The sequence below is a fragment of the Dipodomys ordii genome, unplaced genomic scaffold (genome assembly GCF_000151885.1).
Source record: "Dipodomys ordii isolate 6190 unplaced genomic scaffold, Dord_2.0 Scaffold209, whole genome shotgun sequence".
Taxonomy (NCBI): domain Eukaryota; kingdom Metazoa; phylum Chordata; class Mammalia; order Rodentia; family Heteromyidae; genus Dipodomys; species Dipodomys ordii.
In genome coordinates, this window is record NW_012267425.1 from 660,553 (window position 1) to 677,024 (window position 16,472).

Sequence of the window (16,472 nt, forward strand, 5' to 3'; positions counted from 1 at the left end):
GAGGAACCTCCATACTGCTTTCCAAAGTGGTTGAACAAGTTTACACTCTCACCAACAATGCAATAGGGTTCCCTTCTGGCCACATCCCCTCCAGCATCTGTTGTTATTAGAGTTCTTGATTATAGCCATTCTACCTGGGGTGAGGTGGTATCTCAATGTTGTTTTGATTTGCATTTCTTTTATGTCTAGAGAGGTTGAGCATTTCTTCATGTGGCTATTGGCCATCCTTCTTTCCTCTTCAGAGAAGTTTCTCTTTAAGTCTGTAGCCCACTTATTTATCAGGCAGTTGTTTCTTTGAAGATTTGTTGTTGGGTTTTTGATGTGCTGTTGAATTTGGTTTGCAAATATTTTATTGAAAATTTTTGCATCTATATTTACCAAAGAAATAGCTCTAAATTTTTCTTTTTTGTTTATGTCTGGTTTTAGAATGAGTTAATACTGGCTTCATGGAACAAGTATAGTAGTATCCCTTTAATTTCTATCTAATGGAAAAGTTTGAGGAGTATTGTTGTTATTTCTTCTCTAATAGTTTGATAGAATTCAATAATGGTTGTACCCTGGTTTTCCCTTGTTAAGAGATTGTTGGGTATGTTTTGGCAATTTTTGTAATTGAAGTGATGTTGTCATGCTAATAAGGTAGATTAAGCCACACTTTTAACCTTGTTTGCTTTGGTTTTTGGACTGTGATCTTCCTACATGAATTTCTCTATGTCAGTGGGGAAGACAGGCACATACTACTGCACTTAGCTATTATGCTTCTCCTATAGTTGGGATAGCAGGCATGCAGCCATTATGCCCAGATTGGCCTCCAATAATGCAGAATATGGAAGATGAATTCAATAAAGATATAGGAATCATTTTAAAATATCAAAAAAAGAAATAAAATTAAGATTCTGAAAATGAAAGACCCAATAAGTCACATAAAAGATTTAAAGATTGAAGGCTTACCACTTACTGGATAAAGTGGAAGACAGGGCTTGAAGACAAGGCAAATGATTTAGACATTCTGAAAATAATAAAAACATAAGAAACCATACAGAACATATAAGACTTCTGAGTCTCCATGAAAGACCAAACTTAGGAGTCATGTACGTAGAAGATGTAGATACTTAAAGGCAAATAAATCATACTCAGTTATTTTCCACATCTTGAAAAAGAAACAATCACACTGGAACAGGAGGTTTTTGGAACACCAAGCAGACAAAAGCAGAAGAAAAAATCCTCTCTATGTGATATACTTAAAATACTAAATGTGGGGCTGGGAAGGTGGCTCAGTGGTAGAGTGCTTGCCTTGCATGCCTGGGGCCCTGGGTTCGATTCCTCAGCACCAAATAAGCAAAAAAGAAAAAAGTTGGAAGTGGCGCTGTGGCTCAAGTGGTAGAGCGCTAGCCTTGAGCTGAAGAGCTGAGGGACAGCGCCCAGGCCCAGAGTTCAGGCCCCACAACTGGACCCAAAAAAAAAACACAACTAAATGTACAGAACAAAGAATACATTGAAAGTAAAATGAGAGGAATATCAAGTCACAAATAAAGGCAAACGTATTAGAATAATAGCAGACATTCTCCTGAGAAGAACATATTATTCTTCCTAAATACTGAAATGTATATATGCCACATTTTCTTGATCCACTTAACCATGGTAATGCTTCTGGGCTATTTCTATAACCACAATTGTGAATAGTGCTGCAAGGAACATGGATGGATCGATACCTTTATGGTATCCTGATTTGTAATCTTTCAGATAAATATCCAAGTGTAGTATTACTGGATCATAGTTTGTATGTGCATATATGTATGTGTGTATAATTTTTTAAGGAATCTCCATACTGACTTTCATAGTGGCTGCACTCATTTGCATGCTTACCAACAGTGTATTAGGATTCCTTTTCCCCCCATGTCCTCACCAGCATTCGTTGTTCATATTCTTGATCATGGCCATTCTGACTAAAATGAAATAAAACTTCAATGTTGGTTTGATTTCTATTTTCCTTATGGCTCCAGATGTTGAGCATTTCTTCAGGTATTTATTGGATTTGTACTTCTGAGAGGTGTCTATTTAGCCACTTTGCCAATTTATTTTTTATCTTGAGGCTTTATTTTCTTATTTCAAAATAATTTAATCCAAAATGTGGGTACACATATTAGTCAGTTGCAGTCATGAAAAGTTGTGCTTGAGAATTTATATTGATTCAATATTGTCATGATGACACCCCAAATGAGGTTCAAGATAGCTATGCCTCATAGGAGACAATATATTGTAGGTAAAAAGGGATATGCTAGTTTTAAATAGCTAGTCAATATATATAAGCTTTTAGAGCTCAATCATTTAAGAAACTGTAGAGTAATTGTACATATTTTGACCAAAAAGAAATTAAGTCTCTAAAATTGTTTAAAATCTCTTACATCTTATATTATTTTTTAACATCCTTTTTTTTTTTTTTTTTGGTTAGTCGTGGGGCTTGAACTCTGGGCCTGGGTACTGTCCTTCAGCTCTTCAGCTCAAGGCTAGGACTCTACCACTTGAGCCACAGTACCACTTCTGGTTTTCTGGTGGCTTATTGGAGATAAGAGACTCAAAGAGCTGGGCGCCAGTGGCTCACACCTGTAATCTTAGCTACTCAGGAGGCTGAGACCTGAGGATCATGGTTCAAAGCCAGCCCAGGCAAGGAAAGTCCATGAGACTCTCGTCTCCAATAAACCACTAGAAAACCAGAAGTGGTGCTGTGGCTCAAGCGGTGGAGTGCTCGCCTTGAGCGGAAGAGCTGAGGGACAGCGCCCAAGCCCAGAGTTCAAGCCCCATGACCAGCCGAAAAAAAAAAAAGGACTTTCCTGCCTGGGCTGGCTTTGAACTGTGATCCTCAGATATCAGCCTCATGAGTAGCTATGATTACAGGCATGAGCCGCTGGCGCCCAGCTAACATCCATTTTGTAAATTTACTCTCTTCAAGTAGTTGTACAAAGGAGTTTCCATTCAACAAAGCAGTTTCCATTCAACGAAACAGTCTATGAATATAATGCTTCTTGATCAATGTCACCTTTTTCAATGTTCTCAACCACCCCTCCCAATCCACTTCTTCCCTCACTCTGAATTCGTGACTGCATTCCCATCCCTTTCTACTCTATTCTGGTTGCTAAGGTCCTGGAGTTTTATACAGAAAGTTTCTACCCATGACAATAAGTTCTAGCTTTTTTCTATTTTTTTTTAAGTTGGTCATGGGTCTTGAAATCTAGGCCTGAGCTCTTCAGCTCTACCACTTGAACCACAGTGCCACTTCTGGCTTTTTCTGTTTATGTGGTGCTGAGGAATCGAACCCAGAGCCTCATGCATGCAAGGCAAGCACTCTACCACTGAGCTACCTTCACAGCCCTTTTTCTCTATTCTTTCTTATTTTTTAAAAAAATTTTATTTTATTGTATTTGTGAACATACTGTACAGAGGGGTTACAATTACATGGGCAGGATAATGCATACATTTCTTACGAAGCATTGCAGCCTCCTCCTTTGTTTACTCTCCACCTCCCTTCCCAGCCTCCCCCTCCCCCCACCCAATCCTTCCCCCCCTCCCCCCCTCTATTCTTTCATTTAGTTGTTTCAAGGTTTCATATCATATATTAAGGTCTTTGATCCACTTTGAATTGATATTACAATTTATATGTACAAATTGATAGACATGGATCCATTTTTAGATTCCTGCATATGGAAATCTGGTTCTTTCAGCACCATTTATTAAAGAGTTTTTTTCCCAAAATACATTTTGGGTCCTTAGTCAAAAACCAGATGGCTGTAAGTATGTGGAATCATTTGTGGGTCTTCTAGTCTGTTCCATTGGTCTTCAGGTATGGTTTTTATGTGGTGGGAGATGTTTTTTGTTTTGTTAGTCGTGGGGTTTAAACTCTGGGCCTGAGTGCTCAGCTCTTCAGCTCAAGGCTACCACTCTACTACTTGAACCACAGTGCCACTTCCAGCTTTTTGCTGCTTATGTTGTGCTGAGGAATTGAACCCAGGGCCTCATGCATGTGAGGCAAACACTCTACCACTGAGCCACCTTCCCAGCCCCTTCAGATATGTTTTTGTGCCAGTACCAAGCTGTTTGCTAAGACTCTGTAGTATAATTTGAAGTCTAAAATTGTGGTACCTCCAACATTGCTTTCTTTGTTGAAAACTGCTTTGACTTATTTGGAGCCTTTTGTGTTTCCATATTAAGTTCTGGATTGTTTTTTTCCCATTTCTGCAAAGAATGACATTGAAATTTTGATAGCTATTACATTGAATTTAGTGATGGCCTTTGGAAGTCCGGCTGTTTTCTTTCTCTATTCTGCCAATCCGTGAACATGGGATTTCCTTGCACCTCCTGGTATCTACTTCAATTTATTTCTTCAAAGTTTTATAGTTTCTATTGCAGAGGCCCTTCGCCAACTTATTTAGGTTTATTCCTAGATATTTTTAGGTTATTAGGAATAAACTCATTCTCCTAATTTTCTTCTCTATGTTCTTATTGTTATTACACAGAAATACTACATATTTTGTGTCGATTTTATGTCCTGCTACTTTGTTGAAGTTATTTATCAGCTCCAGGAATTTGAGTGTGGAGCATTTAGAGTCTATTAGATATAGGATCAAATCATCTGCAAATGGGGAAATTTTGACTTTTTCCTTATTCCTTTTATATTTTTCTGTCACTTTATTGCCCTGACTAAGATTAAAATAGTATATTGAATAGGAGTGGTGAGAGTGGGCATCTGTCTTGTTCCCAATTTTTAAGGAAATTGCTTCAGATTTTCATCATTTACTATAATGTTTGTTATAGGTTTGTCATTATAGTCTTTCATATGTTGGACTATGAGCCTTCTGTTTGTAGCTACTCCAAAGCTTTCCTATCATAAACGGATGTTGTATTTTGTCAAAGGTTTTTTTTCTGCATCTATTAGGATGTTTTTGTGATTCTTACTTTAAATCTGTTAATGTACTGTATTATGTTTTTTTCATTTGTATATATTGAAGCATCCTTGCATCTTGACATGAAAGAAGATGTTGATCTATAAGGTCTTCTTTGTTTTGTGTCCCTGTCCACTTATGGGACTAAATATTGGCTTCAAAGAATGAGTGTGGTATTGATCACTCCATTTCAGTTTCATGAAAAAAAATTGATCAGCATTGGTATTAAAAAGCTATATAAATTTGAGCTGTGAACCCATAGGGTCCTGGACTTTTCATTGATGAGAGATCCTTTACTGTTGTTTTAGTCTCATTGCTTTTTAAAATATTTTTATTGAGATTAAGTGATTATATAATCATTGCTTTTTAATAGATCTGTTTAGTTTATACCACTTGGTTCAATTTTGGTAGTTTGAAGTTACCAATTTTTACTCAATTTTCCAGTTTGTTTCAGTAAAACTTTTCTAAATATTCCCTCATAATATTCTAGATTTCACTAGTATTTATTATAATATCCCCCTTTTCATCTCTCTCATTTCATTTATTTGTGTGGTTTCTCCTTTTAATCATATTGGCTAAGGGTTTATCAATTTTGTTTATCTTTTCAAAGAACATTTTTTGTTTTGTTAATTCCTTGTATAGCTTTTTAAAAATCTCTACTTCGTTGATTTCTGTCCTGATATTTATTACTTCTTTCCATGTAGTGTTTTGGATTCGGCTTCTTTTTGTTTTTCTAAGAGCTTCAAGAACACTATTAGGATATTAATTTGAAATATGTTGTTGATATAGGTTCTCATAGCTATAAACTTTAAACTGACTTTGCTGTGTTCCAAATGTTCTGGTGGGTTGTGTTTTCATTTTCATTGGATTTAAGAAAGTTTTGGATTTCCCCTCTTGTCTTTGATGATCCACTCAATATTAAGCACTGTTTTGTCCATTCACAATGAGTATGAATATTTTCTTCAGTTTTAAAATTTTTTACTGATAAGGTCTAACTTTATTCTGTTAGGGTCTGACAAGTTACAAGGGTTAACTTTTTAAAAAATATTTACTGATACTGACTTTATGACCTTGAGTATGGTCTGTTTTTAAGAATGTTCCATGGGTTCCAATGCAGAATATGACTTCTGCAACTGCTGGGTGAAATGTTCTAGAGGTGTGTGTTGGGTTCAATTGGTCCACCGTTTCATTTAAATCTGAAGTTTCTTTTTTGAGTTTTTCCTGGAAAAGCTATATGTGGGTTACAGTGGGATATTAACCATTTCTATCCAGCATTATAGTTGAATTCTCATCCAATGACATATGTCAAATTAAAGAACTAAGGGAAATAATGATTACAACGTAAAGAAGAAGACAAACCACAATTATTTACAAATGTAGTGATCGCTGCCCAAAAATTTTAATAAGCTATTAGAAATATTACAATTAATCAAAGGAATTATTGAGATTGATGGATATAAAATCAATTCACAAAATCAGTTGAATGTCTATACAGTGGTAAGAAATCAAAAGTAGAATTTAAAGAAAATAGACCCTCTATAATAAAAAAACAAAGTAATAAAACATCATCAAAAACACTATAGAGAAAATATTAACTATAGAAAAAAACTTGAATGGGTTTAAATAAATGAAATAGATTATATTCCTAAAGTGGGAGACTAAACTATTAGACATTTTTCTTATGAAAGACCTAAGGGTGATTATTGAGAAACTTTGAGGCTGATTTGAATATTTGTTAAGGTCAAAGGGCCAAGAATAACCAAGACATTCTGGAAGAACAAGGAGGGTGAAATTTTTGTTATTAACACTTGCAACAGTCAACACAGTCTTGCTACAAAAATAGACCTATATACCAATAGGATGGAAGGGAAAGCCCATAAACAGATTCCAGACCATAATATAGCTTGCTTGATGTCTAAATGCAGAAAGGCTGTATTACTAAGAAAAGAGCAAGTCTACACAAGAAGTAACAAGTGGGAGAACAATGAAGCAGGTATTGATGAAGATGCATTGTGCTGATAAACTGACACTTAAATTGGAAACCCTTACAACAACTTAAAGATAAAAAAATGTATAATTTAGGGGCTGGGATGTAGCTCAGTGGCAAAGCGCTTGCCTAGCAAGCGCAACGTCCTGGGTTCGATCCCCAGTACCAAAAAAGAAAAGACAAAAAAATGTATAATTTAGAAATAAATAAACTGGGGAAAAAGGCAGAGGCTGGAAAATGTTGAGTTCCAGCCCAGCCTGAACTAGAGTGAGGCCCTGTGTAAAAGAAAAATAATTAGAAAAGGAACAAAGTGTATGTATCTTTGCCAATATATATTAGAATTAGCTCAAGTGAGACTGTTACATAAATATGAAGGTTAAAATTTAATCATTTTAGGAAATAGTATGGAGAAATAAACCATAATCTAAGCTTAGACAAAGATTTTCTGAAGAAAAGTCATGTGCAAAACACACAGGGAAAGACATATTAGAAGCATGAACTTCTTTTTGTTAAAAAGAAATACCATTTTAAAAGACAAGCCACAAACTGAAATGGCCATCTGCATCTTGTATAACCAAAACATACTTAGATAGTCCCTAAAATATATGAGGAAGTATTCAAAATAAATAGGAAAAAATACACTTCATTACCAAAATGAAACCACAATGTAAACAGACAGAAAAACAATAAATGGGCCTTCAACACATGAAAACATGTCCAAGGTAGCTAATTGAGGAAATAAAAAAATCAAACCCCGTTAAGATACTACTTTACCAAACATCACCAGCTGGATAAAAGGTTTAAAGATCTGACAATGCCAGTTGTTAACCAGGATGCAGAGCAGTAAGGCGCATTTGGAATTCCTTTTCTAGAACTTTCATAAATGTAGTGATTGTTTCAAGAGTTAATCTTTAAAAGTACCATGAGCCTGTCAAATCCATAAATTCTTTCATAAGAGAATTTTGGTAAACCCTGTCTTGTCATAGTGAATGCTAAACTGGCTTTATTGTCTTTGAAATGTATCTCATTCAGATGTGTGGGCAGGTCTTCTCAGGTCTCTTATGATCTGATGATGGCAGCTACTTGGATGACACCAAATATGCCCTTCGTTCCCAGGGACAACCTGGCTAGGCATCATTAACTGGAGTCCTATGATATTGATTCCTAGGAGGAGCACAGAATGGTCAACTCCCTGAGCAGTGGTGCTCTTGCATGGACAAAGAAATTCAGCCTAGATTATTTGGCCCTGGACTTTAATTCAGCATCACCAGCTCCTGTGCAACAGGTAGGAAGGATCTTGTGTCTGAGAATTCCCAAGTGATCACACATCTGCTTGTGTATTTCTTATTACCAAACCATGTGTTATCTCTTTAGGAAGTCTTAAAAAATACAGATATGTGTAATGAAAAAGTGTTTAAAATCGACCCTAATCCTGCCTTCTAGAAAAAATGAAATCCTGGATATTTCCTTCTGGCATATATTGTTTGGATAAATGTATATAAAGAGACGTTATATTCATGCTGTTCAAATTTTTGACCATAAAAGTAATAGAAAAAATCCTTAGGCAGAGATGAGAATAGAGCAGAAGGCTCTCTAGACATAGGAAGAGCCTGTTTAGGGTACATATAAAACCTTAGTCTGGCTACACTTTAGGGAATTATAAATAGGAGACCTAAGTAGAAGCAAAACTTCTTAGCAGGTTACTCAGTTTTAGCTCCACTAGATAATATTCTAATCTGAAAAGTGGGGATCAGAAATAATAGCACCTACATTAAGAGCTGCTCTGAGTATCACCGGCATTGTACCAATAAAGATGATCTGAGCCAGTAATATCTCTGTTTTTACAGAGTAAGTTGTGGAATGAATGAATGGTACATCAGCACAGGATGCTTATGATCCACGCTGTGTCTAAACATGTATTGTTTGGTGGAAAAAGGCAATCTGCTGGACAGAATATATAGCATGGCTCCATTTGTGTGTTTTGTCCCCAAAACCTGAACTGTTCTCAAGAAAATCTGGACAATGGGTGCTGGTGGCTCATGCCTGTAATCCTAGCTACTCAGGAGGCTGAGATCTGAGGATCACGGTTCAAAGCCAGCCCGGGCAGGAAAGTCCGTGAGACTCTTATCTCCAATAAACCACTAGAAAGCCGGAAGTGGTGCTGTGGCTCAAGCGGTAGAGCACTCGCCTTGAGCTGAAGAGCGCAGGGACAGTGCTCAAGCCCAGAGTTCAAGCCCCATGACTGACAAAAAAAAAGAAAGAAAAAAAAGAAAAGCTGGACAAAAGGATGGGAGCAACAAAAACAAAAGCCACATCAGTCTGTTTGAATTTAGAGCAAACAGCCTGTGGATCTCAGCTGCTCCTAACAACAAAGGCTCTTTTAGTTTATAGTTCATGAGAAAGACTACTTCAGAGTAGGCCTTTGTGTTCCAGGTCATCTTTGATTCAGGGTTCTTAGAAGAGGAAAAGGAGACCGAATACCAGGAAGTATCTTTTCTCCTTAGAATTGCCACGTGTGACTTCAACTCACATTCTTTTGGTCAAACCAAGTCAGAGGGCTACAGAATGCTTACACACACACACACACACACACACACACACACACACACACACACGTGTTTCTATAGAGAGGAAGGGAAATTATTTAATGACAATGTAATCTACCAAAGAAGGGTAGGTATTTTCCTGAATTATTAAGTTAAGATATAATGGAAACCTTTTGATTCTTCCCCTCAGAAACTTCTTTCAGAAGAGCAAAGAGTAGACTATGTCCAGGTGGATGAGCAGAAGACACAGGCTCTCCAGAGCACCAAGCAGGAGTGGACGGATGAAAGGCAATCCAAAGCGTGAGAAGTGTGGGCTTGAGTCAAGTGTGCAAGAGGGAAATGTGGGGCTCAGTTTGCTTTTTCTTTTCACTAAAAACACACCAATGGTTGACACAGTTGAAAACAAATAATATGTAGTTGTGGTAGTCTTGGCAAAATCTTTAGGAGAGAGAACCTGTTAAAGCATTGAATGGAGAAAACAACCAGTAGTTTCCTCCCAAAGGGAGATCTGAGGGAGTCCAGCCCCCAGATCCCTGTGCTGGAGCCCATAGCAGACATTTCACTTCTTCAGCTTCAGGGATGCTTGCCATTAGCTCCATAGTCATAAGAGGAAGAGATGGAAAATTCCACATTCACAAACTAAAATATATTTTTAAAGTTTCATCCATTCAGGCAGGGCAGGAACAATTTTTTAAGCCTTGGGAGAACATTATTCTAAATATTCTGTTAAAAATATTTCAAACAGTATTTGGAGCAAAGATAGAACCAGTATTGCTACCAACAGTATGACATCATTTGCCTTCAATACCTGAAATTATGTCCTGTCTCCTGTGCTTTGATTGGAATCATAAATCATCCTGACAACAAGGCCCCTAGAGACCCTTATCACGCAGCCCTTGAAGACATAGTTGAGAAAATCAAGCATAGCAATGTTGGCAGAATCGATACTCCTTATCTAAAGACTTCATCAGGCCAATCATTTCTGTTCCTGAAGACATATAATTCAAGTGATGGGCAACAGGTTCCAGGCTTCGTGATAAACAGATCAGATCACACTGGTGGCTCTAAGGACATTGTGCTTAAGCTTGCTATTGCATTGCTGTTGGCTTTTTCCCAGCAGTCTTTTTCATTGATCAGCTCATTCCTTCCCCTAAAAGACTTCAGAATCTAGGCATCGAAGAGACTGTTGCTCCCACTCTGAAGAAAAGAAAGCTAAGAGGGACCAATGTAGCCCAAAAGTCATTCATACAGCTAAGACAGAGTTAGGCTTAGAGCTATCCAGTCTGCCAACTAGCTCATTCCAGTATCTCACACTACCTCTGAGGATTGGTGGCGGGAGGGGGCAGCCGCGGGGGGGGGGGGGGGGGGGGGGGCAAGAATCCATCAGTAGGGTAAACCTTGGCGACATAGAAAATACCTACAGACACAATATGAGCCATCATCCCCTCTCCCTTTCACAGGGGCCTGAAAAGATGCTTTGACACTTGAAAGATATATACCAATGAGGATCTCTGTGCAATGTCCAACTGGAATTCTAACATCATCAGTACTCACAATTAGAAATACCTCCTTGTGGTCAGTCTAAGATCCATTGTAGACCACATTGTCTCCTATGAAATCAATTTACTTTTCTGCCTGTGAGCTAGATAATGCTGTTGGATAAATTGTTGCCAACTCCAGGAAGATATAAATTGTCCCTGGTTATCCTGTGAAGGGCCAAAGCTTTTAAGTGATAGAAATGACCAGAAAAAAAAGTAACAATGAGTTCCACTGTGAGGTTTCCTGGCCAGTTTTTCTCTTCTGGAGAAACAATCCAATCTTGAGAGTATAAATTCCCTTGCTTTGCAATGGTGGGTTTCATGGGATCTATGAGATCCAGAATGAAGTTCTCAGTTGAACATAGAGTTTTATTCAAGGCCTTTTTGTGATTCTTCTAAGCATCTATAACCAGATGACATATTTAAACAACTGAGAAATAAACCAATGCAGAGTCAAATGTATGAGAATAATCAAATAGGCAGCTCTCTGATAGTAGGTAGCTGGGGCAATTGTAGGCTTTGCCACAGAGTTGCAGGGTTTTAAACAGGCCCCAAAGGTAAGTAAATATCAAAATCCTAGAGTTTTGACCATTTACAAAGTTACTTTGATTTTCAATGCAGTTACACTGTCTTCCTCATGTGGCAAAGTTGGGAGAAATTTCTAAATACTTTAAATTGAGGATTATTAGAGAGCCTAGACAGAGCAAGGAGACTTGCCAATTCTTGTATCCTATGGCCAGGACTCTATCACAGCACATAGGCAAGAAATTATAAGGAGCTCCATGTGATTGATGCAAAGTTAAAGATCTCAGGCAAGAAGCAAGAGCTACAGCCTGACAGCTCTCATAGGTAGTAGCTTCCCTGTGTGTGAGGCACTTGATTTTTGGATCCTTGATTACCTGGCAAAGTCTGATGCAGAAAAACTATGGGTCTAAGTATCAAGAGCCACACCAGATTGAAGATGAAAAAGAAGTTGTCAGTAGTGAAATAGCACTCAACTAATGAGAGAGAGGGAGGCAAAAAAGGAGAAATTTGTTTCCTACAAAACATTGCAAAGAATGTAGTTAGGCCATGAAGCAATATACACATGAGTAGTATGGCATGTTTGGATGTGATTAATTAAAAACAGGAATGCTCTAAATAGTCACTGTCTACATTAAACGTATGGAAACAATAGGGATCAGCAAAAAATAATTTTTTTAAGTTGGGATCACCCTTCAGTTACAAGATATGTGCAGTTATGTTCTGCTTTGATCAAACTCCTAAACAATGGCTATGCAAAAGTACAATGATTCAGTGAAATGAAATATGGGTAGGTTTTGAGCAGACAACAGCATACATGCTCCTGAGAAAAACACCATTAACTTAAAACAATGCCAGCTGAATCTTGTTTTCTGGTGGAGACAGTCTATATATGTAAGCCAGGACTGTGCTACGGACCACGGACCTGGTGTGTGTTGCAGAAATGAGAGCAGAGACCATTATGAGTCATGCACATGGCATGTCTGTGCATAGTGCAGTGAATACCTTCCTGAAAGATTTGTGAATCAATACAACAGCAATGCAGCAATTAATCCCACATTGTTTCTTGTAGCTCCTTTTTTGTTCCATTTCTGGTGCAGGATGGAGAACAGAAGGGTCTCAGCCTGCAAGTTGGGAAGGCCAAAAACCCAGGAATTCTGAGAAGTTAAGCTTTCCTTGGGGAAGAAGGAGTCCTGAGGCCCAGCACACAGCCTAGCCATCAAGGCACAAAGCAACCACATGGAGTCACTGTATGAGCCACTTCGTTGTAAAGCAAATGTCACCTGAATCATCGTGACCTACAGGTCTAAGTACAAACTGAAGGTTCTTCTCCAGCCTGTTTTCCTTCTCTTAATGGTCTTCTCAATTGCCATCCCTACATATCTGTACCTAAAATCACACCAATTTTTCAAAATCACTTTGCTTCTTTCTGTTTTGTTTCTGGAATTAATAAAGGTCTTATAAGGGAAATCATGACTTAAGTTCTCTTCAATTTGTTTGAAGTGATGACATTTAATATAAATAAGGTGGACCATCTTTAGAAAGCTGCGCATTATAAATATAAATGAGAAGGACCATCTTTAGAAAGCTGAGCATTATAAATAGACTTTATTACTGTTTTCAAGTACAACAAATTTAACTGGACTCATGTGCAATGACCTACACAAGATTTGGCTGCAAACAGTTGAGCAGGTGGCTGTAATTAGTAGTGCATTTACTCAGCCAAACAATATCTTGACATCCTTTTCCTCCTTCAGAAACTAGCTTCAATAATTAACAGGAAAATCTACTGCTCTTCCTGACACTACATATAGCTTGACCTTTGTCATCCATTTTACATGATCAAAACAGGAGCCATTAGACCTGCCTCTCCCCGAGTGATCTCTTTTACCAATACCTCCCTTTTTCATGGCCAAGGCTCCTAACAGCCCTGGGTTCTAGGAAAGTGACATCTCCAGGTCATGGTACATGCTAGAAAATGGGCTCAGGTTGAGAGGAAACAGGCCAAAGGTATAAAGAAGACAACCCTATTACTGATGCTAAAAGAAAGGGAAACCACTGGTAAGTCTAAGACAAAAATGTAAACACTGATATACATGCTCCAGAAGAACAGATTGGCCCACAAAGTAGACCAGAGAAACATGAACCTCAAAATCTAAGTCAAAGGCTCCCTGAACCCCTACCCTCTTATGCCGTAGTCCCATTACTTTTTGTTTTCAGCTTCCTGTTTAACTTTGGTTTCCCTTGATTTAAATTATATTTTATTACATTATTTTCATTGTGCCACTTATTTTTTCGTATTTGGCTTTATTTTCTACTATTGAGAGAGGGTAGTGTTAGCATAAAGTGGCCCCCACAGGGTAGAAAGCATATCCACAAAACTTCATGTAGGACGGGGAATATTAGGTAGGCATGAATACTCTTTTTTGAACCACAGTTTCATTGTGTTAGTAAAAGCAGAATTAAGTGGTTATTTAAATTCACTTTTTAGGGCTGGGAAGGTGGCTCAGTGGTAGAGCGCTTGTCTTGCATGCATGAGGCCCTGGGTTCCATTCCTCAGCACCACATAAGCAGAAAAAGCCAGAAGTGGCACTGTGGCTCAAGTGGTAGAGCGCTAGCCTTGAGCTGAAGAGCTGAGGGACAGCACCCAGGCCCAGAGTCCAGGCCCCACAACCGACAAATAAATAAATAAATTCACTTTTTAGAATTAGGAAAAAAAACAAACAAACAGGGAGCACTTGGGAGGTTCTGGAACAGGACAGCCTTCCCAGCACAAGGTGCTGTACCATGAGCTCCCACCATATCACCACACAGAAACAATTCCACGTGAATCTCAATGGAAAAGGCAAAATCACAAACTTTGCTTTTTTTCTGCTTTGTTGGACCCATTTTGCTTATTTTTTATCTGTAAGTGGTGCAAAGGAGTTGGAATTTAACAAAGCACTTTATGAACACAATGCATCATGATCAATGTTGCCCCTTTCAACATTTTTACCAATTTTGCTCCTATTCAATTGTTTTGGTTCACTTTTTGGACCAATCTCCACTTTCATTTGTTCACCTTCATATGAAATAACACAACCTATGTTTGGGTTGAAATCTCAAATTATTTCAGTTAGTTTTGAAAATTCAAGTCATGAAAATTATTTTCTTTTTTTGCAATGTACATTTTTTATTTAAAAATGTTTTAACCTGAAATAATAAGCCTTATTTTATGATTATTTAAGGCTTATAAAATAAACTATCTTTTTGCTTATAGGGAAATAATTTCTTTTTTGTACATTTTTTATTGAAAAATGCTGTACACAGGGGTTACAGTTACAAGAGCAAGGTAATGAGTACATTTCCTGTTGAGCATTGTTGCCTCCTTCTTTGTTTCCCCCTACCATCCCTTCCCTCCCACCTCCACAACTACCCCCACCCCTGGGAAATAATTTCTTAATGAGACTTTTTATTTGTTTTCAAATTCTGTGCTTATAGAACTCTGAACAGTGGTTAGCTGTATTGTAGAAATTATTATTGTAAGAAAAAGGCATAAGAACCTTCAGGGATGATGAAAATCTTCTGTATCTCATTTTGAGTGGTGGATAAATACATTTTATCAATCTATAGGATAAATATTTGTGTAAGTAAATATTACTTGCAAGTAAACCAGTCAACATGAAAAACTCCAGGGGCATCAGAAAACTAGTGTAAGGAAAATGACTATAAAACTATTCAAAGATACAGGTGAGTGCCTGTGGCTCATACCTGTTAAGCCTAGTCATTTGTGAGGCTCAGATTGGGAGGATAGTGTTTCAAGACCAGCCCAGGCAGAAAGGTTCAAAAGACCCATACTTGGACACAGTGTCATACACTGTTATCCTGCCTACAACAGGAAGCCTGAAATAGGTGGGTCACAGTCCAGGCACACACCTGGAAAGGAAGCAGCTCAGTGTTGGAGCACCAGTTTAGCAAGTGCAAGGCCCTGAGTTCAAACTCCAATGCTGCCAAAAACTTAAAACTCATTACTTTGGATAGAAGACTTACAGGCACAAGGTATAAAAAACAGAAGAAAGAGTTATTCTCACTGACAAGTCCATTCAATTTCACATACTTTAATGATCACCTATTATATAACACATACTCTTACTGGACACTGAGGTTATATGAGTAAGTGAAATAAAAGTATCTTTTATTATGGAGTTTATGTTCTGGCAGGATGTGGTAGGTACTTTTTGTGCTCCACCTAAAACCTCTGAGACCTCTTTTTCCTGTTTGATATGCCTTTTTCCAGCCTTAGCTGCTTCAGACAGCTCATATCTCTCGGATTTGTCTTGCAGAAGAGCTCCTAGCTCAGGCTCCTGTAGCCGCTGTGCCTTCAAAAGCAAACAGCTGGAAGTACCTCAGATTGATTCTCCATGCTGTCCTTTCTGAGTGGTGCAGCATTACCAAATCCTAGTTCCATTACCTCATGTTAGAATAAACTTTATGTAGGAATTATACCCTAGAGTTCTCCTGTAGGGCCTGGTCAAATATTTCCTCCATTTGATATTACACAGTCACTTGGATTCTTCCTATTCCATGTCTTCACCCTAAGGGGAACCTAATTTTAGTACATTGTCTTCTTGGAAAGTGGACACAATTATATTTTCTGTCCTGTTTGCTGCTCCAGAATCTAGCCACTTCATAATAAAGGAGGAGGATATGTCCCCTCCTCTAGTACTTTGGAAGGATTGGGAAGTGACTGCTTTGACTATTAGCAAAGAAGATTTCTGAGGCAGAGTTATAAAAAATGATACCACTTCCGCCTGGTTGATTCTCCTTTGCCATACCCCTTGTTTCTCCTTTCTTATACCTCTTGTTTCTCTCTCTCTTTCTCTCTCTTTCTTCTTTGTGTGTGTGTCTGTGTGTCTGTGTGTCTCTCTGTCTCTCTCTTTTTGAACCCAGACATCATACAGTGAGG

General features: G+C 38.0%; 1 protein-coding gene across 1 annotated transcript in view; it reads left to right on the forward strand.

The window, feature by feature from the left end:
* Positions 1–12,986, forward strand: part of Gab3 (GRB2-associated binding protein 3) — a 32,928-nt gene extending 19,942 nt beyond the window's left edge. The window contains exons 8-10 of the mRNA XM_013035411.1: positions 8,090–8,206; positions 9,658–9,767; positions 12,628–12,986. Coding sequence (XP_012890865.1) covers positions 8,090–8,206; positions 9,658–9,767; positions 12,628–12,688 — 288 coding nt within the window. The 3' untranslated portion in view covers positions 12,689–12,986. The remainder of the gene's footprint in view (positions 1–8,089; positions 8,207–9,657; positions 9,768–12,627) is intronic.
* Positions 12,987–16,472: the final 3,486 nt, after the last annotated feature.